This window comes from Thunnus maccoyii, chromosome 7 (genome assembly GCF_910596095.1).
Source record: "Thunnus maccoyii chromosome 7, fThuMac1.1, whole genome shotgun sequence".
Lineage (NCBI taxonomy): Eukaryota > Metazoa > Chordata > Actinopteri > Scombriformes > Scombridae > Thunnus > Thunnus maccoyii.
The window spans coordinates 4,925,843-4,951,380 of NC_056539.1; the positions used below are offsets into that span (position 1 = coordinate 4,925,843).

The 25,538-nt window shown below is 38.5% G+C and overlaps 1 protein-coding gene across 1 annotated transcript in view; it reads left to right on the forward strand.

Moving 5' to 3' along the window:
* The first annotated feature begins 13,349 nt into the window (after positions 1-13,349).
* slc1a7b (solute carrier family 1 member 7b) overlaps positions 13,350-25,538 on the forward strand; it is a 43,773-nt gene continuing 31,584 nt past the window's right edge. Inside the window, exon 1 of the mRNA XM_042416923.1 lies at positions 13,350-13,490. Coding sequence (XP_042272857.1) covers positions 13,350-13,490 — 141 coding nt within the window. The remainder of the gene's footprint in view (positions 13,491-25,538) is intronic.

Genomic DNA, 25,538 nt, shown 5'->3' on the forward strand with positions numbered 1-25,538 from the left:
CTTTTGATATTTATGAACATTGCACTGTTAATACCTATGTGCTTTTACACTATTCACTACTTTTATTTGTAATAGTGTACTTTTACATGATTTATACTTTTGGTGAAAGAATACTTCTTCCACAACTGGTTAAGTCTGCAGAAACCAAAGCTTTGGACCACTGGAAGGATGATGATAAATTGAGGTATTTCAGCCAGCAGTAACAATGATCAGCCTGATGGGGGCACCATACCTAAAGGGCAAAATGTCTGCAGCACTGGTCTGGCTGACAACATCAGAGGGCTGTATTGTACATCACATTATGATACGACTAAGAAAGATGGTTATTTGCTGTATCTTTCTTCTGCTGTAGCAGTCAGATCTCACAGGGATCATTAGCTGAATCTGACATTTGACACATTGTCCTTGTTACTGTAGCAGTGGCTGTGGAGCTCAGTGTGGATGTCTTGACATACTGACATTTTTCACCCGCAGATTTTTCTTCTTCATTTTTTTTACTCTATCAACCCTGACAGTAGCAAATAATTAAAATATCTGACGTGCCTTCACGCAGTTTGTGAAAAAAGAGTTTTTCTTCCAGAGGAGCAGCCATTGTTATCCAAGAACACCAATGAAAGGCTGAACCTCTCTGTGTTAGAGCCTTGACTTCAATGAGGAAAGAAACGATTTTCTTTCCTCATTGACACTTTCTTTAATGCTCAGAGCAAGGCTCACTCACACCCATACAGACATGGCAGGATATGCTTCAGCATGAACAGATGTTCTTTGTTTCTCATACACGCAAGAACATATTGTTCAGACGCTCAGACACGGTTTCTGTCATTAAGCATTTTTAACCTTTCAGAAATTCACGCAAGCATTTATACATATTCATACACTAATTTCCCTCACAACACACACTGTAGTTTATTTTGACTCACACACCGTCCTGCTGCCAGAAATACTCGCTAGTAAGAATACACCAAATGGGTATTAATCCGCAGCTGGAAATAAGTCACCATCAAATCCACTATTTCCTCCTGTTTGAGTAATAATTGCAAAAAACTGCAGTGGCAAGGTGTTTGAGAAAGTTACAGAGCCCTTAAAAAATGATGATTTGTGATCCGTTTTTAAAGATTAATGTTTTCAGTTGGAACTAATGGGTTTGAGGCTGATTGCCACCAGCAGGATAGGGAAATCAGAAAAGATTGAGAAACAGACTAACACAATGTTAGTTTTGGTCTTTATTATGGTATTCATTGACAGTATGGAAAATATAGAATAGCGTCAGCCACATTCTCTAAAAAGTAAAAAGAAACCAAACACAAGCTAGAGACAGAACAGACACTTGTTGGGTACTCACACACTTTCTATCCCTCTGATTTGGATAAAAGTTTAGCTAATAAACTTCACTTCTAAACTGCACTTACAATATGCTTCTTCTTTCATTAGTCCTGAATTCATGGATTACAGTTACTTCTTCCTGACATGCACAATGCCTTTAGACATATGTGGAGCTAGCGCCTGTCAGCAACTGGAAGGGAAAACATTCAAGGACTAAAAACCAACTAGGATGACACAAAAACACTTGAAAATGTAATCACTTATAACAACTGAATTTTTCTTTTGAAAAGAAATAATAATATATGATGTACATGGTATACAGAGAGCAAAGCAGAACTACAATGGATCATTGTTATTATTATTTACACTTTCCTTCCCTGGTTCAATGCTATTGTATTGGCAGTGACATTGAGCCATATGTTTAATTACTTTTACAGTTTCTTAACAATAGTGTCACTTTTTCATATACAAGTAGTGACACTCACAAGGACGCTACAGTCTCAAATGTAGTCTCTTAAATGTCTCTTAAATGCTTTATCGCTGATTTCAAGTTTTGTCCTTTCCAACACTCTCTGGGCTAACTTCTGCTAAGGCACATCACTCAGTGAACACTGTTCTTAAACCATGATGTTTTCTTTCTGTTCAGCCACCATGACTAACTACTACCAAGGTATAGTGTTACCCTTGATCAGTTTCTTATGGCTCTTTGTTGTAGTATGCATAATAATTGTAGGGTGCTTTTGTAGATGTAGGTACCTCCACACAGTAATTCAAATATGGTAATACAAGTGAACAATACAGAATGTACAAAGCTTTATGATCCAGACTGTGCCTTGCCTTTCCCAGAACTCCAAAGCCTCTTGCCAACTTTATTCTCACATATCTTTTATGAGGTTTCCAGCAGATTTTGGGGTCAAGTATCACACTCAAAAATGAATTTTCATATACTCTTTCAATGTTGATGTTGTTGATCATTACTTGTATTTGCGTGTCTATTTTATGATTTCTGAACAACATAAGTTTGGTTTTGTTCAGATTTAATGATAATTTGTTTCTGTCAAACCACATTTTTGACTTTTTAATCTCTGCTGTGATTAACTCCAAAAGCTGCCGGAAATTCTCCCCAGAACAAAAAATATTTGAGTTGTCCACAAATAAAATGGTTCCGAGAGGATGAATCCTTGTGACTTAGTGATCGCCTGACTTTTCATCTTGTGCCACCATGAGGTTGACATTTGTGGGTTTGAAAGAAATGTTTTGAGGTGGATCCCGTGAAATTTGGTACATACATTCATGTCCTCCTCAGGATGACTTAACTGTGATTATCCTTTAATTGTCAAAAAAGCAACATCATCAGGTCAAAATTTGAATTGGTCCAATACCTGCAAAACTAATGCTTTCCCCATCAGCCTCAACAGTACTTTGTATTTCTCTTTCAGCTTAAAGTACTGCTGTACCACAGCAAAGCCTCACAGTGCTGCTGGAGACTTTTAATCTTGTTTCTCAAAAGAGAGCACATGACAATTGACTGAGCAGGAAATTAATTTTACTTGGATTTAGATTAAATTAGATGTATGAGATGTTATGATTATAAAATAAAGTAGGTTTCAGCAATTGCATGGCCTATTTTTTGTTATTTATCATTTTGGTTGATGTTTCAAGAGAAATGTGTCATATTTTCCAGATTGAAAACCTCCATGTTTTTTCTATTTTGAAAGTCAGAATCAAAGACCAATCACAGCCCAGCGAGTGGTGTATTTATCCAATCAGCTGCCAGTGGGCTTTGTGTTGATGGGAGAGTACTGTCAGTCATCTAGTGAACAGCTTACTTGAAATGACATCTGTCCCAAGCAGATGCCTAATGAGCCTTAGCAGACCACAATGAGAGTCTGGCTTTGTGGGACTGGTAAAAAAAAAAGAAAACAAAACTGGTTGAATCAAGGTTGCATCCAAACTGATTCTGTTTGCATCAGAAAGAAACATGATATTTATTTTCATAATTGTTTAGAATTTCCTGTAAGATCAGAAAAAGAGGTGTAGAAATGATTATGAGGTGTTCCTGATTGGTCAACACTTGCATGTTTTACTGAGAACATTTTAATAACAACTTTATAAGACTGCATTTCTGTGTATGACAGTACAGTAGTATAAATTGCGTGCTATATAGCGCCAGTTGTAATCTTTTTGAGAATCAGGCAGCCGGAGGATCACACTCTGCAGACTGATTGCCTGCTGCTCCGAGGTAAAGGGCAGACGAAGGTTGTTAAACTACAACCTCAATGCCCCTCCTATCCTGATGACATCAGGGCCCCATGCTGTCATCACTATATTACATAATCACAGAGCACACAAGATGGCAAAATGGCCATATTTCACATGAATAAATCTGAAGAAACTCCACACAGCAGTAGTAACACGTGGATCATGTATGATCTTGCTTTGGGCCTAATTGGTGCATTTTGGCTAAATTGGAGGCGTGTGAGCAACTGCATTTAGATTTTTAATGAATGAATACATGTCAGCTTCTGGGAGGTTGTCTAATCCTGTGTAATCCCTGCCTGATGAAACCAGATAGAGTGGAAATATTGGCAAAAAAGAGGGATTAGTGACCACGGAGTCTGGCAAAACATGTGATAGCAGCACGAGCACATACTTTACTCACACATATGCAGCTCTTTCCTGGCACACACACAGACAACACGATACAGCACTGGACTTCATTCATGATTCTTCCATATGTAATATGAAAGAATGAGAGGAGAGACTATGTATGTGTTATCAGGGGTTTCTGCTCTGCAAAGCATCTTTCTCTTTCACAGCATCATGGTAGTTTTGCTCATGACCAAGAAATATTGCCTTCTTGCTCATATTTTATTAGTAAATAAGAGTTATAATTAAAATAGGAGATGCTGCAGTACCTCAGAATTCATTCTGTCATGTTGCTTTCCATCTTTTCATTTATTGTGTTTTATTAATAACTCAGTTATAGCATTATCTTTTTCCCTCATATCCAAGTCTTTAAAAGTACACCTGAAGCCCAATGGGAATTATGCACTGCAAGAAAAGGGGGAATTAAATTGGCAAACTGAATCTGTGTGACCTGACCGCCGCACACATGGTCTCATCATGAGGACAGACTGTGAAGGACAAAGCGACCTGAATCACTCTGGCTTTGGGCAAACGAAAGATTAAAACTCCTCTCTGGGTGAAATAAATAAATAAAATAAAATCTGTGCAGCAGACAGGACAGTTCAGGCTAGACTTGTGCAAACACACAGCAGGACTGTGTCTTCAAACTACACTCATGGTTTTTACCACCAAGACTGCACAGGGGCCTGAGATGCTTTTTAGCTGTTGTTCAACTTTTTTTTAATTCAGTCATTACACATTTAACATCTCTGTTCATTTAAAACATTACAATATATATAATTAAAGAAATTGACATTTAACTCTCTTTCTTGCTGAGAATTAGATGAGAAGATCGATCTCATGTCGCTAAATATGAAGCTAGGGCTGGGAGTTGATTAACCTAGCTTAGCATAAAGACTGTAAACAGAGGGAAATAGTTAGCCTAGCTCTATCCGATGTTAAATAATATACGTACAGCTTACATATGTACAGCTTATGTACAGCTTACTACATATGTACAGCTTACTATGCACCATGTTGTATCTTGTTTGTTTAATCCATATATATGTACAATGTAAAAACAACAAGTTGTGGTTTTCCAGAATGTTTGATAGTGTAACTATTTCTTGGTGAACAGGTAACCAGTGGACACACCAGTAAGTCATAGCACCTGGCCACTGGTCGCCAAGAAAAGTTGGCAACCAGCACGTAACTCCCTGTAAAACCACTACTTGTTGTTTTACATTTTGGTGTGTGGACATTAGCTCTAGACTTAACAGACATACGTGACAGTGGTATCTTCTTATCAAACTCTTGGCAAGAGAACAAATAAACATATTTCCCAAAATGTTGAGAAACTCCTGTGGCCAAATTTACTAAGTTGCAATTACAAAATAGGTATGAATTATCACCATAATAATGAGTGTTGAATGCTTGTTTAAAATTAAACAAAAATTCGAATGAAGTTTGGAAAACCCCTCTTTGAATTTCATGTAAAATCAACAACATAGTATCTTGCTACAGATTAACATCCAAAAGTAGATGACAGCTGTGACAACAAATCATGAGAGAAATTGTTATGGATCTCACGTGATAAGCCAGGACTCCAGTATACTGACAGCTACTCTACAAATACATGCAAGTCTGCTCAAATGCATTTCTGCTAATCCCCTGGCTATTCTCATAAGGCATTTATACATACATTACTGAATGAAATCCATCTGAATTGTAAAGCCCTCATGCACACCACTTTCCTACCATACAGCAGAGGAAGGTATCCTTTAAATACAGTTTGTCATTGGAGACAGCTGCAGTACCTTCTGGATAAGCAGTGACACGATTTAAAGGTGGTAAAATTCCTCTCTACTGGACGTCAGAATATATTTTTACAACAACTCCAACTTGTCACTTCACTGATTGGATGGAGATCAGGATAGGCACCCCTCCTCCTCCTCCTTTATTGAAACTAGTCAAGTCAATTTTATTTATATAGCACCAAATCACAACAGAAGTTATCTCAGGGCGCTTTTGCACAAAGAGCAGGTCTAGACTGTACTCTTTATTTTACAGAGACCCAACATTCCCCCACGAGCAAGAACTGACAGCGGCAAGGAAAAAAAACCCTTTAACAGGAAGAAACCTCAAGCAGGGTTCTAGGTGGGAGGCCATCTGCCTTGACTGGTTGGGTTGAGAGAGAAAGAGGGAAGGGGAGAGGGGAAAGAGAGGAACTACAGGGATCTAAATTGACAAACTTAGTTGCTGTCAGTTCAGAAAAACAAACAAAGAAGCACTGTTGCCAATTTCCCTCCAAGAGAGACATGGATTAGAAAATAGCTGAAATTGTAGTTAATCCCCTCACATACTGTACAATTAATATATTGAGGTCTGCAGAGATTGAGAGTTTTTTTCGGCTGGACCGCAACAGCGTGGCCAGTCCAAGAAATGCAAATGTCTTTAACTGACTGAGTGATGAGGTTACATCACTGGTCAGCCAAAGGTGGACGAAGCTAAGTATCCCAGAATGCATTTTGTACCAACTGGCAGCAATGGCAGAGATTAAGCTGTTGTAATTTTTGCTGTCGGACTGTTAAAATGCCACTTTGTTAAGTTTGAATATTTTTTCAGGCGAGAAAGTAACTATTTACATGCCCAATATGTGGTCAGTTTATCCAAATAACACCTATTTGGGAAGTTGCTCTGACATTTTCAGAGATGTGAGGAGCCGCTGGTGGGGTGAGACTGGCCAATCATCTCACAGAAGCAGCCTGACTCCTGAGATGATCAGCCAGTCAACATCTGTTGTCATCCCAGTGAGAACATCTGATGAACTGACCTGCAGCTCTTTGGTGATCTACCGCTGGCTCTAATGTCTCTGTGGCATTTTGATATAATTCCTTTTAGAAGATAAATGTTGGTCTCACAGATGAAATCTAATAATTGTAGCTGCCACATTAGTTTGTCTGAATGTAAAGTGAAGCTTCATGTTTTACTGGACAGAACAACAGCGCTGCCTCTGCTGATATCACCACATTTACATAAATTGAAATGTATTAAAATCAACAGATCATGCTATATTAAATTTTGTTTTATTTTATCAAGCTACAAAACTGTTTGGATTTTTATTATAGCTACATTACAGACTGAATAACATAATTTACTCCATCTCTCTGTCAATGAGGTTATTTTTTTGTGAGGAAAATAGTGTTAGTGGAGCTTAGAGTTGAGATTATTTTGTCACAGTTCAGTCACGTAGGTGTGTTGAAGCTGAGCTGCTGCTGTCAGCAAGAATGATACTGTTCCAACTGCAGAATGATTGTACTGTGTCCTCCTGTCCTCAGAATTTTGCACTCCCGAATTGAACTTGCCAAGTCCTAACTTGGCATACTTGGTACTGAGAAAGGCCCTATGTCAAATTAGGCAAATTAGGCTCGTTTGAGAAGAACTGCACCCCACCTGGAAAGCAGATGGTATCAGGCAGCAGCAGCAGGAGGAGGTGACAAAAAGCTGCAGTCAAGTCGAACAGTTTCCAGCAGCCTTCAAAGATTATAGGCTACAGGAAGTCACAGAAATATTTACATTCTGTTAGATCTGATTCCCATAATAAAATATTATCAGATCAATCTACTCAAACTTGGCTACTCAATCACTAATATTGTTTTAATGATGTTCTGTATGGTAGAGTACAGCCTATCAAAATTACCTGGTACTTTGTGATAATCAACACATATAACACACAGATATTCTGATATCTCCAGTATGAGGCTATTTTAAATTATTTTACATCGAAATTAATCCACTACAGCAAGCAGACCACTACTTGCCAGTACCGACCATAACGAGCTAATCAAACTCATTGACATCTCATTCCCGAAATAAAGAAATTCAAAGAAAATGAAATGTTTATTTCCTTCTATGTAATTTATCTTGTCTTTAGTTTTTGGGAGAGGTCTTTGTATAACCTTTTAGCTTCCTATCTCTCCTGTGCAAAGGTTTATTTACTTTAAATGAATAACTAGCTAAGTATGTACAGGTAAAGGTTTGTTACCTATATGTGAATGTCTTCTTGTACATATCAAATTTTTTTGATATTGTATAAAAATAGTACTTTGTAGTGCACAAATAAATAAATAAATAAAGTAAAACACAGATCAAACCTAAGCTACTCAAAATGCAAGAGGAAAGGAAAAGCAGAAATATTTAGACTGTTGGGGCTTCACATCTGTACAGATGAGAATCTGTACACTGACACTTGTTACGAAAAGTTTTATGTTATTTCAGTTCATAATGCTGAAGAATGAAATAATGATTTAATATATATGTACATACTGTGTCTGTAACATTTGGTTACTGAATGTTTTAAGTCTATTTGGCTGATAAAAGTTGTCACCAACACGTCTGAATTCTTAGTACTAATAAATAAAATCCAAATCTTTATACTTAAACAAATATGAAAAATTTCTATAAAACATCATGTTGTTGATCCAACACCTGAGCCAATCAGCTCTTTGATCAGGTGACAGCCAGGCATTTCCCATCATGCTCTGATCCTGGCAGTCGGTGGAGAGCAGCTGTGGCGCCTGGCTCCAACAACTGTGGCCACCTTGATCTTGTGAAGTTATTGTTGCCCACGTGTGCATATTGTCAGAGCAAGTTGGGAATTAAATTGGACACATGGATGTATAATAGGATCTTATTATACATGATAAATGCTAGGTTGGATAAGCTGGAGGGATGAACTCTCGCATGTGCGGTTAGGGTTGAGGTTAGAGTTAGCGCTATGGTAATGTGCACAATAAAAACACAACGTATACAAATCTCGTGAGAGTTTTGCAAATCGTCCCTCTGGCCGATCCAATCTAGCACCAATCATTATACATCCATGGTCGGACACAAATCTAACCAGCATGCAATGTGCAGTGATCGCCAGTGATCAATTCTGCGCAGGCCTGGCTCATGTCGAATGAGCCTATTGGCTTAAGTCAAAGCCCGGTGCAATTCCTGCAGACTTGGTCGCCACATGTTGCCACTTCCTGTATCTGTTTGTTTCCTCTAGCGTTTCATACACGGTCTAGCCATATACTAGGTTTTGACCTAGTCTTGTTATCTATTTTGTTGAGGTAAGTTATTATTCAACTGATGTTCTCAGTGTTCCTTCTTGTCAGTTCTGTTTAGGTGAACTCTTTATTCAAGTTTAAATGCAAGTTTCTTTTAGAACTTCTCTCAGATGTCTTTTTGCATTGAGATCATTTGTTAAGGATTGGTGGGTGACCATCCCAATCAGCTGAGGGTACTCATACAGAGATGGGTTAATGGATTTGAGGTGTTTATTATATCAGATGAATGTGGTATGACATTGGGTCCCTTCTGCCTTGGATGCAATAAGGTCTGTGATGTTTGGGACATATCTGCAGGCTCTGTACGCCTTTGATTTTACTTCACTATCATTTCAGTTTGCTGCATGATATAAATTGCAAAAGTTTTGTTGTTTTTTTTCACCACCAAAAAGGTCTGAGTTCCTGGACTAGACTTCTAGACTAGAAGAAGAGTCATGACTGATGGGACATAACATAAGCACCAATTAGATAAAAACTAAATCAGACAATTACAGCTAGCTACAGCTGATAGCCACTGTTGTCAATGGCCAGAAATGAGAAGCCTGCTTTTGTCTACCTCTGTCTGAAATTCATGGTTTCAAGAAGTAAATCTGCCACCGTTATCATTAAAAACTGCATGTGTACTAGAATATGTTCCACAATACCATTGTTCCACATGACCATTAACCCAAGTATTCAGTTATTTTAGGGTAAAGTTTATTTTTATTTTCGGAGTCAGGCTGGAGTGTTTTGGCTGTGGTGATTTATAAGCTTCATTTAAAAAAATATATATATATTTTGATGTCTAGTGATGTTGCTTATTATGGTCTGAAATTAGCAGCTGACGAGGACCATGTTCTTCAAGCTCTGAAGTACAGATGTCCGTGTGTTAGTATAATGTTGGAGGGCCCTCTCTCTCTCTCTCTTTCTCTCTCTGTCTCTCTCTCTTTTTCAGACAGGGCAGAGACGTACAAGAACAGCTCCACGTAAGAGATGGACTAGAGCAACTTCATCATTAAGAGGCACAGAAGGAGATCTAAAGGCATGTTTTGCCTTTGGTCCTGCTCCCTGTCAGACATCTTCACTAGTTTAATATTCATCATTGCAGCCTATGATTTTGACATCGTGTTTGGAATTTTAATAATGAGCAAAGAAGCAAGCCAAGAACCAAAACTCTAAAGATTACCATCTATCTCCAGGAAAGTCAGACAAGGCCAATGTCGATGCATTTAATTTGATTACATTTACATTAATATTGCATTTTTCTTTTATTTTACATATTCAGGAAGGGTTGTATGTAATACAAACTAAATTAGAAAAATAGAGGTCTGTAGAAATCAACTTACATCCTAAGCTTGTAAGAAGAAAACTTTTGCAATGGTGAAGATGACAGGGGGATTGTATGATCATAAATAATTAGAGCAGATGAAAATATTTAGTTGATTATCACCTCTGTATGAAACTAAATTACATACTTGATTTATCTGCTTTTTGAAAAATCAGTCTTGGGACAGACGTTGCTTAGCACAGCTTGTGAGAAGTTAAAAGATTCAGTGGTACTGTAGGTAATACTACGGAGTTTATTCATAATTTAAAATACAGCATTGACATATTACATTACAGATATTACATGAAGTGGATGGGTTTGGAAAGCTAAGGGACACATTTAAATGAAATAGTTTGTCCTTTATCAACACAAAGTTATTTTCATTTAGGGAAAGTTCAGCAGCCAAATCATAGCTGTCATCGTCAGGATTAAAGTTGATGAACTGCAGCGAACTGTCTTTCTTTGGGCTCCAACCAGAACCCAGTGGACCGTACTGCTTCTCTCCTCAGATAGTTAATTGCTTTAATTTGACACATCAAGTTTGACAGCCTTTTTTTGGATGGCTAGAATGAAAATAGCACTGATCTATCTTTATCAAGTGCATGAGCCACTCCAATTTTATATGACTATCATATAATAATGATAATAATAGTATTGATGATGATTGTTATTCTATTTTTATTTAATACAATTATAATAATTAAGTAATTGTATAACTGATGGATAAGGGTGTCAATGTTTATTGTGTTTAATAATAATATTTTAATAATTAAAATTCTTCTTTCGGAGCTTGTCTGTGTGTGTTTTGTGGTGTTGCATCTTTTAGAATCCATATCATGTATGTCTTGTACTACCAATTTGCCACAACTGTTTGCTTGTAATGAGGAGTACTACTCAGCCTGTGACAACAGCTGTACTGTATAATGTCTGTTGTGGCTCTGGAGGAGCTTTGTCAAATTCGAGACAAGCACATGAGGTTTGGGCTTAAAGACTACAGATTTTTAACAGAAATCCAGCTTTACAACCTGGGTATGTGGAATTTACAGGATGTGGATCTTACAGGGCAGGGACAGTCCAAGGAAAGATGCCATTGAGCACTAAATATTAAACCTGCAGTGCAAAACTTTTACATATAAATGAACATCTGCTACATTCAAGCCCTTGTCAAACAACATCACACAATGCTGATTAAGCCTATCACCTCCAGATAAATCTCTCTGTATTTCACAGTATATCAGAGTTTTTAATCTGATGTCAGGGGCGACATTCATTTTCTTCAAAAATTCTACCTCCATTAGAAACACAGGAGTCTCCCAGATGATGTAATGATAGGTTTATATTATGGCCATCGGTCTGAACATTTTCAACTTTAATGGTTTCTCTATCTGTTTGGCATGCTGGATGGTATTCAATTCTGCAATACTTATGAGCCTCTGTCGGTTTCGCTATGGACAAGAAGTTGGAGGTACAAATTAAAGGTGTAGCAATTTGAAAACTCTTTGTTGATGTAGTTGTAAATGAAACACAGTGCCGTAGTTGCTGGATTTATCCAGAATAGAATAGAATCTTAATCCAGAATCTGAAAGTGAATCGATTTAAGTGCTAAATTGTACAGTTTTCACAACAGTGTAATGTTTAACTTCTGCTCACTATTAGCAGCACACGCAATTATAAATGGATCATGTTATAAGTCTATATTCAAATGCTCCCTGCAAGTCAAAAGTCCAGGTTTCAGCCTTCTCTGAGTGCTTCACTTGCAATTTTACCTCTACATCTTCTTGGTGATGACGTCTAATTGTTTTCACATTCCCACAAACAGCTTTCACAAACATGGTTGTTCCATGTGTTGTTTGCATTGTCTGCTCTCATATTTCGGATCAGATTCAGGTTTGAATATGTGCAGATGTATTTAAGAGGCTTCGATTTCGAGTAAAGAACGAAAAACAGACAAACAACCAGAAGTTTACTACGATGCAGTATCTGGAAGCTAACCAATCAGATCAGAGTGGGTTCACTGGGAGGGGGGCCTTAAAGAGACAGGAGCTAAAGCAGCTTTTTTCAGACAGAGGCTGAACTGACAGGCTGCATAAAGGGCCAGTACAAGGAAAATGTACATGATACGTACTCCTTAAGCTCTGGGATTGTTGGTGTTACTGAAATGCACCCTGGGCATTGTATTTAACTGGTGTATTTATGGTGAGTCGTGCTAACTTGTATTTTGTCTGTGTTAAATTCTTAAGTGGACCTGAGAAAGAGTAGCAGAAAAGCCAACAAAGATCCAAATAAACAAACAGCGGCAATTTCAAGGCTCAAGTATCCCTGCTTTACATGGAGTAACAATTATTACATATACACAGTCAGATGTCATGTTGATGTATAATGTAGATGATAGTCAAAGTCTCTTAGTGATTGAACCCCTTATAGTATAAAATGTTTGTATTTCAGAAAGCTGTCCATAAAACTGTAGATGTTTTTAGAAACCTCACACAGACCTCCTTCTGTTTTCTATCAGTGTACCAGGTTCAGAAAGCTTGTGAGGTTGCTCCGCTCTGCTAACCTTTGTCAAATTGTTCATGGATCTTTAATCCAGCCTCAGACCTGTTTAATACAGTAGCACTCTAACAGGATTGTTGATGTTAACCCCGAGGGTTACCAGCTGTTCCATCCCCCTGGCGGTGGTGGTGGATCACAGCACACACAGGCCCGCTGATGGGTGGAGCAGGGTGGGAGGGGATGCCTGGAAAGTGAGAGGATCTTCCTAGCTTAGTGCAGATTGCTGCAGTGAGTGGACGAGAGGGATGCTGAGCCCAAAGGTGCTATAAAAATACTACGATTGGATATTTCACACAGCATCACATGTGATCCTGGAGGTTTTTTTTCTTTCATTTCTGTGTTTTCATCCTCACACCTGGATTTTAGGCTTTGGGGTTGGGTACATTTATGGGTTACTGATAGGACGAAAGGACAGGTGACTCACAATGGCCGTGGCTTTGGATGCAGTGTGGGTGAGAGTGAAGAATGTCTGCAAACAGAATGGACTCCTCATCATGTCGGTGCTGGCTGTGGTCATTGGGTGTCTTTTGGGATTCTTCCTGAGGACACGGCGCCTCACAGAGCAGGTCAGTCTGTCTCCTCCCCCTTAACCCACTGTGACGTCATGCGAGCAGAAGATGGTGTTTGGGAGAGAATATTTTCCCAAGGACTCTGATAGTCAACATGAAGTTCACTGTGACGCATGACTTCTTTCAAGTTTTAAATTTCTAAAATTAGATTCTCAGACCATAATGACCTGTCTGGAAGATAGGAAAAGCACTTCAAAAGTAAAAGACACAATTATAGGCATTCCAAAGTGATCAACAATAATGTAAAGTATGGATGAAATAGTCAAAAGATGCAGACACTGACTAAAAACCAGAGAGGTTATGCTGATACAAGGCATACTATCAATGTGAAATCATGGATAAAAATGCGGTAAAGCAAGAGAAGGCATGAGGAGGTGTGATCTATTTATATAGGTTACTAGTAAGTCATTGTTGCATTGTAAAACGGCAGACTTCCCACATCAACCTGCACTTGCAAGCAGCAGTAACACACCTTTGACTACAATAGAAGCAGAAATGATGTTCATTGTAATTCATTACAATCAAATCTCAAACCTGAATCAAATAAGCTTTGAGTTTCTGCTTGTTGACTTTCATACTGCAGTGACATACGTATATATTAAAAGCAATAGAGCTGCTTGAAAGCTTGGGAAAACACAGAAGTCTAAAACACTACAACAGTAATGGAAGTGTGATTGGTTGTAAATAGGTTAAACCCCTAACAGGCAACAATATGCTGGTGGGCCAGTCATCACAAACCCACACTGTGCCACCAAATGTTGTTTAGACCTTCATAACTTTATTTTAAATTCTAGTGGGGATCCCAAAGTTTCCAAAGATACCAAATATATGATACTGGCTACTGGGACAATGTATCTAAAGCAATGCATATGACATGTAGAATATTTTGACCTAATTATGCAACCATGAGAAACATGGATTATTAGGTTTGATTTTTTTAAAAATTTAGTGTAAACATCATATAGCGTCAAAGAGTTGGAACAAGTGGATACAAAATGTGATAGTGTCAGATAGTGTGAAACAAGAATTTTTTCATACACAAGGGAAATTTTACTCACAGAATTAGCATTACACCCCTGTAACATTGTCAGACTAATGATGAACAATATGGTAAAAAATAAATAAATCAAAATTGAAGCAGCAGAACCATAGATAGCATCTTTTTAATCTATGTATTCTACTTCGTTGTCAAAACCTACACACCTACTTTAACCACAATGCCACTCAACCACTGACAGTTTGGTCAGAGATTCTGGTGTGTTATGCTAGTAGCAGCTAATGTAGCCTCGATCCGCTAGCCTCAAGCACAGATGAGGAGCAGGCTACAGACGACTAGTAACCTCATTTCTTTCTAACTCCCCCCCCCCCCCCCCCCCCCCCCCCCGATTCTTTTCATTTTCAGTCTTCACCCCAACTGACATTGCCTCCAGTGACATCACTTGAGGCAATTTATCTGACTTCACACAGCTTCCTGTGGAGACACAAGAGGCTCTATATAATTTTTTTCACATATGTGGTAGTACTCCCCAACACCTGTAAACCAACTTTTTAAATGTTTCTACTGGTGCTGTCTAATAAAGGTTAATAAAGCCCCAACATTTATTTTAAAGAGTTGACACACTACCAACATTAATATTTCATAAATGTGTTGTTTTTTTTGCATACCTCAAAGTGTTAATTCCTCTATTTACATTTAAAATGTTCTCTTTGAGTAATTTGACTTTTGTCTGTCATCAGTTTCAAAAGAAAAATTCAAAGGATCAGATATTTCCTCTTGTTGGCTTATAGTAGCTACATTCAGGAGGCACAATTGCAACAGATGAGCAAAGAGGTCCATTCACCCTTGCACTTAACGCCCAGGAGCAGATCTACTGGGGTGGTGTGGGGTGGCAACTGCCACCCCTAAAAAATGCCTTGCCACTCCAGTTTTGGACAATCTGGTTGTCCTAAACTGTTTTGACATTCAGTTAGTGTACCTCATAGTTGTGTATAGTGGAGTCACATTTTGATATACTATAGCTGTGGAAGAAGGGAATAGAACCTGAATGTGAATGTCCCATTGTGAATTAACTGATTATTGCACTCAAGTTGGACTTATGATTGACAGCTAACAGGGATTACTCATATTATTTCTACAATTGCCTGACAATTACAAATGAGACTTGCTTGTTATTTAACATACCTTTTGCAGCAGTCTTTGCATAGATTTGGTGGCCCCTGCTGGTCTAATAGTGCAAAAGACAGTATTTTGTGGCAAGGCAAGTCAGCAAGTACATTTTGTATACATCATTCAGTGGGTTTCAGCCATGCTTTGGCTTGTTTTTTAGGCTGTAGAGATTAAAGGTGGTCCTAAGTTTCAGTCTCTCAATTTTATTTGTTTTGTCCTTGTCCTTTTATCGATTTTAGTTTTGGAACATCCAAAATCATAAAGACAAATGAAATGATTTTGTGTATATATAGAAATATCTCTATCTATCTATCAATCTATCAATCTATCTATGTATGTACCTATGCTAAGTGATAGGCCTATGTGCAATGAAAAAAGACATGTATTTGGAAAAATGTCTTTAGATTTGGAAATAAAACAATTTATTGATTTCTAATACCACCGTTAGATATTTCTATTCAATGCTTTACTCATGTGCCACAGTAATTTAATGTTTTTAAATTTTTAAATATCTCTATTTGGGGGCTTTTACAAGCAAATATTGATATATGTGATTGTTTGTGATTCAATCAGCATATATGTATGTCCACCCCTTAAAGTCTCCATGCCACCCTCTTGCCACCCCATGTATATTTCTCTAGATCCGCCCCTGTTAACACCCTCAACCTACAGAAGTATGCATGGCTTTGAATTGGTGTGACATGCAGTAAGATGTGGGGTGTTAGTGGTTGTTGGTACTTTTGATTGATAGGTAGAAAACATCCATACACAAATCCAGGCTAAAAACAAGCCCACAAGCTTACAGTAAATACACTAACGCAGCTTCAGCACATCACTCTAAATACAACCACCGAGCAGCTTTACGAAGGGGCCCCATAAACAAAATGCAGCCTTTTCTTTTCCATTACCCCTCTGACTAAAGCGCTGTCATATTCTTAAATAGGCCTAAAAATAGCCTGTGGCTCCTTTAGTCTCACAATGGAGGATTACAATCCAATCAAACAAATGCTTTATCTAATTGTACATCAAATAAGAGTGCATGTCAGTGTGACGCCTTACAAGGTACACAGGAGGTACAGACCTTTCAGTTTTCACACAATAGTAAGTAAGTAAATAAGTAAAATTTATTTATATAGCGCCTTTCACATACAATCGTCACAAAGTGCTTTACATGAGCATGATGCCACAAAGAAATACGAAGAAATACAGAATGTGTAATAAAGTACACAGTAAAAAACATAGAAAAAGTGAACAGAAATTACACAATAAAGACGCAGAGTCCCTGGTGGTTTAGAGTCAAGACCTTGTAGTACAGGCAATCTGTCTGAGTGTGTGTGCTGGTGTGTGTAAGTGCATGTACAGCATTAGTAAGGTGAGATAAGATCAGACATGACTCCTCGCTGAGGAGAAATTAGACCACTGCAATAGCAAAAGTTAAAGGATTACCCTCTAATAAAAAAAGGAAATGTAATTTAAAATGGAAGTAATTCAAACTTACGTAAACACACAAGAACACACTGAGTAGAAATGTATGGATAAATCTATGACATAAGTCTGGATTATAGTATTAGGAAGATCTGCAGAATCACACCATCAGCAGCAAATTTCACAGTTAAAAGGACAAAGAATGTGACAGATGTGTGAAGTGAGTAAAACAATAACAAGATATCAATTCATGGCCATAATGAATAACTGAACTGTATGATTGAATACTGAAATGTAATAAGGGCACCTCAGTGGTAGTATTGAGACATGAGCAAGTGCTGATCTTCCTCCAGTCATAAGCTTGCTCCTCTAACCTTTAAGCCCAAAATACAGAAAGAGTCTGATTACAAGAGGAGAACAGTAATTTCTATATACACTACTGGATTTAGTAGACTGTGAGAGAACAAATGACATCAAATTCTTGGTGTAACAATCTGAGAAAAAGTAAAGTACATTAATTACAGCCTACCTGTTTGAGACTGAATGAAATCAGAGAGTAATTTACTGACTGTCACTGGTTTATTGTTCTTTTGTAAAGACAGAAGTGTGCATGCGTGTGTGTGTTTGAATAAATGGAAAAAAAGTCTGTCTCCAGCTGCGTCTCTGCTGCATCTCTAGTACTGGGAAAAGCCATCCTTGTTTAAACACTGTATGGGGGTGCAGGGCTTTAGAAATGAAACAGACTGTGGATCGAGTTATTTTCATGTCGGTTGAAGTTTTTTAAAGTGTTGCAGTGTGTGTTGGTCATCCGGTTTCATTTGCTAGTGCTAGAGTTAAGTGCTACACTTTGCTAATGTTAGTCTCTAGTTGATGGAGTTCAAAGTATTGATAAAATACTTCACCTTTGTCTCACAAAGCTTATTACTAAGCAATTAAATCCAATGTGCCCAGACACTTGCCTTTTGTGAAGATGAACTACAAGATAACTCCAGCGTGTACATGCTGTGTACGCTATCCATGTGCTGCACTGCCCTTGTGGTTACAATTTTTGCCATTTGTGAATTCATTCAGAGCCACTGAAGATAGGAATTATGACCTCTACTGTGTGATTCGCTTTTTCACCCACTCCTAAAATACACAGTAGATAGTGTAAAAAGATTTTTTTCCAGTGTTTCTAAGCAATATTAACATAATTTAACTTGTGAACATAGTAGTATTATTAGCATTTAAACTTCTAATACCTAAAAAAACAAAATGAAACATGAATGATGGTACCAAGAAAGGATTTCTTTACTCCATACAGTACAAAGATAGCTGCTTCTCTTCATAGACACCCTTTAACCTACAACGACAGAGGAATAATAAAAGATTGGGGAGACACTGGTGTTATTATGGCTTTCAGATAATTTAAACTTAAAGTAGCTGTATTTATATATGACACAATGAAAGCCTATTGCAGTCCTGCCATAGATACGTACAGTGTAGGTTTTGATTTACACTTATCATCAGATTTCACCTGTTGATAATGACACCACAACACATTTATCATATGTGATCATCAGTGTTTACATACTTTCATTTACTTTGTGATATAGAGCAACGCACATACTTAGAGAACTGAAGTAACATCCAAGTAATAGGAGACCAGTGCCACTCAGTTGGTGTGTTCGAGTTCTTTCATCCACTGTGACAGAGAGCTGCGATAACTGTGAGCACAAGGTTTACAGTGGAGATGGCTTTCCTAGATGTGTGTTACTAACAGGGAGAGGATAACTGAGCCTTTTTTAAAGTCCCCATCCACTCAAAAATGTTTTTTACTTATTGTTACTTCAGTTGGATGTTTGAGCTTCACTGTGCAGAATGATGTATGTGCAGAGTTTAACCCTAGAAAGCTGTTTCCACATTCATCTGCTGAAGAGGAAAGTTTTTCTGTTGTATCTATGTACCTTACATAGAACATTCCTGCCATGCACAACAGCAGAGCTAACAAGAGAACAAGAGTGTCTAAATTATGAGATGTGTGATGTTTTCCATTGAAAACTGCATCTATTTTGTCCTTCAGCAACCATAATAGATTTGCTTGTGCTATGTTTGTACTATCATTTGAACTTAGGCTGCATGAGACTGGCAGGCATTAGCAAACCCATTCTACCTCCACTACGGTTTCTCTAAAAGCACTAATGGTGATGGAGATTCTCTGGGCTGAAGTTTTCTAATGGCAATATTTATAGTTGAATACATCTCATACGCATTTCAAAGAGAGCAATGAGGCAAACAAGTTGAATTCACTCAGTATTCTTATAAAATCCTTTGTAATTAATACATTTCTATCTTATCTTAAAGGTATGCTATGCAGGATTTGTCAGTTGGTGTTTGTAAATACAGAATTCAAAGTTGGCCCCTTCTCCCCGGCTCCATTAGACTGAGCTGAGGGCAGAGTAAGAGAGAGAGAGAAAGAGAGAGACAGAGAGAGAGAGAGAGCAGTGGTGGTCGAGCAAGCTCTAGAGTGAATGAAGAGAAAGTGGCACTGGCAAGAACAAAGTGTTGAATCGGATAAATAAAAGTTTTTTTTTAGTTTTATGGCGGTTATGTTCTAAAGCACAAATAAACACGCTCACACCTCCACACAGCCCAGCAGGAAGGTGCAGCATTGCATTGCATTGTGTGAATGCAGAGCTTCATCCTATCTGCTGTGGCCTCTCTGATCTGTATGTGTGTAGCTTAGCCCCACTCTCAGTCAAGCAGACACACAGACCTGCAGCTCCTTATACATCCAAGACACAGAGACAGAGAGCAGAGCAGAGGAGAGAGATGGAGATAGTGATGTAACCTGGTCACTACGCTACGAGTCCTGACTTCACACACTGAACGCTGTTATTGGCTGGGGTCTACACACTCACTGCCCAAAGGTTGACGCCCAGAAGCATCCTGAACCCAGCAAAATAATAAGAAAATACAGGCAGAGGGCAAAGTCTCTGCACTGCCACACACTTTTAGTGGGTCATAAGTGATGATTGAGAGGGGTTACTTTGGTATGAGTCTATATATTGGTTTTTTTTTAAAGTAAAATCCTGCATAGTGTACCTTTCAATATAGGATAAATAATTGAAGGCTATGCTTTAATTTTGGCTCATGCTAGCAGTCAAGCTATGTGTAGGTGTGAGGCTTGTTTGCAGAATTTACACCTACACCAAGGGCACTTTGAATCAAAATTCTTATCAGTCTCAAAGGACAAAATCTTATGTGCTCAAGGTCAGAGCACAGTTATCAACAATGTATGAACATTGTTGAGGTGCATCTGTCAGGTGAGCTTGAACTTTGGTGTTTTTGGTGTACAATGACATCCTGTCACCAACCAGCTGAGCCTTATTTGTCAACCAGGGACCCTGCTGTGTGCTGTGGAAGAACTTTAATGATTTTGACATATCAGTCATTGTAAACTGACTTAAAGGTTTGAGGCCGGAGAGAGAGACAGATCTGCAGTGAATGAATGAATGCTCAGCTAAACATGACCAGTCTACAGGCTGTCCATTGGTTGCATTTCGTATTTTAATGTTGAACTAGTCGCAGCTCTGAGGTGTGTTTAGTGTAAGCAGTGATCACAATTCCTCCCAATACTCATCATCGCCATTTTTCCCTGTCAAACATGGTCTACCTACTGGCTTTTTTCTAAACTTGTAACCATGTCTCAAAGTCTTTATCAGTGGATTGAGTTTGCGCCAAATCCAATGATTTCCTTTTTTTGGCTGCTACTGTATCTATCCCATTCTCCAGCTGGTCTGGTCCAAGAGCGCCAAACAACCTGATCAAGAGGAAGCAGAAACTAGTGAAAATGAGCAAAGTGGTGGAAGACATCAACACAGAAAGAGTGGGGTGAGACCACCTGTGACAGACTACAGTTGCTCCTCTAGTGCTACTTACTCTTGGCACTGCTGTTTGCGGATTGAAAAGTCCCCACAAAACAACCAGCAAAGAAACTTAATTTAGGACTGCTACTCCTGGCTGGAATATTCTGTCACTAAAGATGCAATTTTTTGATTTTCAAGTACCATACTTTCAATCATAACCTTGTTTATTAATGTATTTATTTCATATTTCATAGCTCCACCAGTAAATAATTAAGCCCCCAACCAGCCACAGAGAGAAAAAAATCTCTGCAGCTCCAGATCTCTGGTTTGCTCAGTTGTCATGGAGCTAGAGAGCAATATTTTGTCAAATTTCTGGAAAGAAATTGGAAAGGCAAATTACACAATGGAGGACTGCAGTATTTTTGGTAGATGGAGTAGTTGTTTTCTTGTTGGCAAAAAGCAGTTGAGGTCAGAGGAAACTGATGTCAAACCACTATTGCATTGAAACCAGCTGTATGACGTCCTTCACCACCCTGCCTGCACTCTCTTCTTCACCTCTCTTCTGCACTCCTCGTTACTTTGAACAGTTGACCCTAAGTATTTAAAGGCCCCATGAAACGGAAATTAGAGCATCTTTAGCTTCTGTACTGTGATATATTTCCCAGTGAAACGGAAGATTTGAGCGGTGTACAGTTACAAGAGGGATTTAAATCAAATCCTTCGCGTTTAATTGGACTGCTAAAAAGTGGGCAGGGCTTAGAGTTTAGAGCAAAATGGAGCTGCAGAGAGAAACAGAGCTACAGAGGACTGTTGGCTCCACACGCACCTTCCTCTCCTGTTGTTAGATCAGGAGGAGGACAAGGGAGAGATGAATTAATTAGAAATTAGACCACAGCCACATTGCTATGGCAATGAAAACAAAGTCCACTTATATCCAAACCAAATCTCTTCCTATCTCTCTCCATATTGCTCTGTTAGCAACTATGACCCAAAAATGATGAAGTGTGCTTTTAAATGACGAGTGTGAGTAGCTACTTGCCCAAAGTCACATTTGATTAGATGAACTTTTGAAACTTTTGTTTGTGCAGGATGAGCCACTACAGGTGGAGAAAAGACAGGGAGGGAGACAGGGAGTTTGATGTATAAATACTCTGATACTGATTTTTTGACATAGATTTGGCATATAACAAGAGATAGATGAAAAAATATCAAAGGGACACAGGATTAAAACTGGGAAAATGTTTTTTTCATTTCATGGGACCTTTAAACTCATCCACCTTCACCACCTCTACTCCTTGCATCCTCACTATTCTTCTGTCTTCCCTCCCATTCATGCACATGTATTCTGTCTTGCTCCTATTGACTTTCATTCCTCTTCTCTCCAGTGTATACCATCACCTCTCCAGGCACTCCTCAACCTGCTCCCTACTCTCACTACAGATCACAATGTCATCCGTGAACATCATAGTCCCAGAGACTCCTGTCTGATGTCGTCAGTCAACCTATCCATCACTATTGCAAACAAGAAAGGGCTCAGAGCTCATCCTTGATGTAATCCCACCTCCACCTTGAACCCATCCATCACTCCAACTGCATACCTCACTGCTGTCACACTGCCATCATACATGTCCTGCACCAATTTTACATACTTCTGCCACTCCCGAATTCCTAATACAACACCACACCTCCTCTCTCGGCACCCTGTCATGTGCTTTCTCTAAATCCACAAATACACAATGCAACAACCCACTCTATACTTCTGCCATCAACATTGTCAAAGAAAACATTACATCTGAAGTGCTCTTTCCTGGCATGAAACCATGCTGCTGCTCATAATCATCACCTCTCCTCTCAGCCTAGCTTCCACTACTTTTTCCCATAATGTCATGCTGTGGTTGATCATCTTTATACCTCTGTAGACTGAATACCTGAAAAAGTCACCTCTGTTTATGGTGCTGCTAGGGATATATCAAGTCTGATGGAGATTTATAGCACAGATTACATAAGCAGCAGCATCAGTATCAGTGGTCTAACTTAAGCCAGCCCACCACTGCCTACAGAAGAGTCAACATCCATGCTAACGGCTCTGTGAGGCTGCACATATGCGTAGTGGTGCTATGCCAGCTGAGATTAGTGGAAATATCATTAATCAATATACATGTTGTGTCGGGCAAAATAAAAATTTCCCATGATGATGACGCTAAATGAAATGTCATGGGATCACCAAAGTAATTCAATTAATTGTGTGGAAACATGAATGTTTGTACCAAATTTCATGTTATCCATTCAGTACTGTAGTTGTTGGCCTTTTACCCTGAACCTGAACCAGTCAGGTGATGACCAAAGTCATGTGGAATTATCCTTTGGGGACCATTCATTTATGTTCAAAATTTTATAGAGCAAAGTGGTGGACAAACTGAATGACCAATATGACCATCCCTAAAGCATCCAAAAGAAATTCTTAAAAGCAAAGACTACGTAACTTTTACTTATTAACTTTAAAAAACCATTCATTCTTCCTTTTACAAATGAAAAGTTGATTTAAAAAGCAATAGAACACATTCTTGCTCAAGTCAAAAGTAGATATAATAAAGTAGCTTATGGTGACTAATGCTAGGTAATGTTAGAAAACCTAAGATACATATTGCTTTGTCACTAACATTACTGAGTCAGGTCACTAACTTGACTCTTTCCTAACTGTGCTGCTGTTACACTGCATTTACCTGTGGCTGTCACTTGTAGCCAAAGTAGTCACTGTTTAGCAAAAGTTACACAGTCTTGTTTTAAAGGGCATGTGTCACATTTTGTAATATGACACACATAACAAAAAGTTCTCTGTATCCATTCTACATAATCAGCTGTAGAAGCCAAACTCATGAGTATACTTAATTTAGAGAAGGTGCATTTTAATGCTTATATTTTTTCATTTGTAAGAGGGAGACTTATTATTTTTCCTTCTAAAGTTACACAGTCTCACTTTAAGTTGTACATGTAGAGTATTAGAGAGCATTAATATTCAGAGTATAAGTTGTATATCTTGTATCATTGATGCTGTTTTGTTATATTGTACTGCTTCATATTGTTTCACACTTGGTTGGTAAAACCTGTCAAACTGCAACTGCCCTGTTGACTGGTCCTTTAGAAACAGCTGCACTTGCCCCATGCACCACAAACACACTCACACATGCAGGCAAATACACACTGAGCCATTCACATGAGTGCAAGATGAGCAGAACAGAGACAAACCTCTGGTTTGCTGGCTGTATGTGAGTGCTGATCCTGCTCTTATACAGCAAACTAAGCTCTCTGCTTAATGCCCAACAGAAAAGCTCTTTAGCTGTCATTATGCACCCTCCTCACCCTGCAGCCCCTCAATACACCATCCTCCCATCTCCTCTGTCATCCCTACCCTCACACTCACTTTCATCATCTCCATACAATACCTAACTTTTATATGTTTGTTAATCATAAGATAGATAGCCTTGGTGCCATAGTGGTCAGCCATGGTGGTTACCTCTTGCTCTTCCCTCTTCAGGAGGAGCTCGATGAATTGATCAAAGAAGACTTGCAACTTGACTCTGACTCTAATACTAATGACTCATGACTTCACTTGGACTTTAGCCTTTTCACTTAGAATGACTTCATATCCTGTCCAAGCCCAAACATTAAAAATTATGTTTTTAAAAAGTGTACAGAGAATCACGCATATTTTAAATCAACCCGATAGCTGCCGATCATGCAAGAGCAGGAAGGAAAGACTTACAGTCTGATAAAAGATAATACCTAGGATTATCACATTCAAATATAAACATTCAACACAGTCAGCTAGGCAATAATGTGAGACATATCAAAGATTTGGTAGCCATAAATGTTGTCTTTTGTCATCAATAAAAAGTAAGCAATGTCTAAAAATTAAAAAAAAATAGCCTAACTGCTGCTGTTCCCAATTCCATGATGACTTAGTCCTCGAAACATAAAGTTTAAGACTTCACTGGGGAATTGTTAGTCTTGGCTCAGACTTCAAAGACTTGAGGCTACATCTACAATAAGCCGGCTAAAGTCTAAAACACCATTTTCGTACGAAGACAACACGTGTCCATGGCAAGCGTTTCAGCTTGTTTCTGCAAATACCTCCATCTACACTAAAACGCCAAAAATGGGCAATTCTTCTCCTACTGTGCATGCCCAGAGAGCAGACAAGCAAGTCAGCCATAGAAAACCAGCAAAGGAGAAACAGTATACTATTTCTATTCTCATGCCTGCTTCCTGACATTTTGTGTACTGCAAGCAGATTGCAACAGTTTCAGCGAGAGAAAGGTAGTAGATAGCTACAGATAGCTACATTTAAATCTAAACAAGCTATCAAAGTAGACAATGTTGTGTTGTGGTTCTTCTTTCTTTTCCAATGAAATGACAATGTAGCAACAATAAAATGCTGCACTACTGCCACCATTGGTTTTGTCACCAATATGACGCATTTCTACAAAGGTCCCTTTTCCCTGTACACACCACAACACCAAGCCAGTATTATCAGATTTATACACTCTGAAGGACATTTTGGAAAAATGTTGTTTTATTCTTAGAAAAAGATACATTTACGAATTT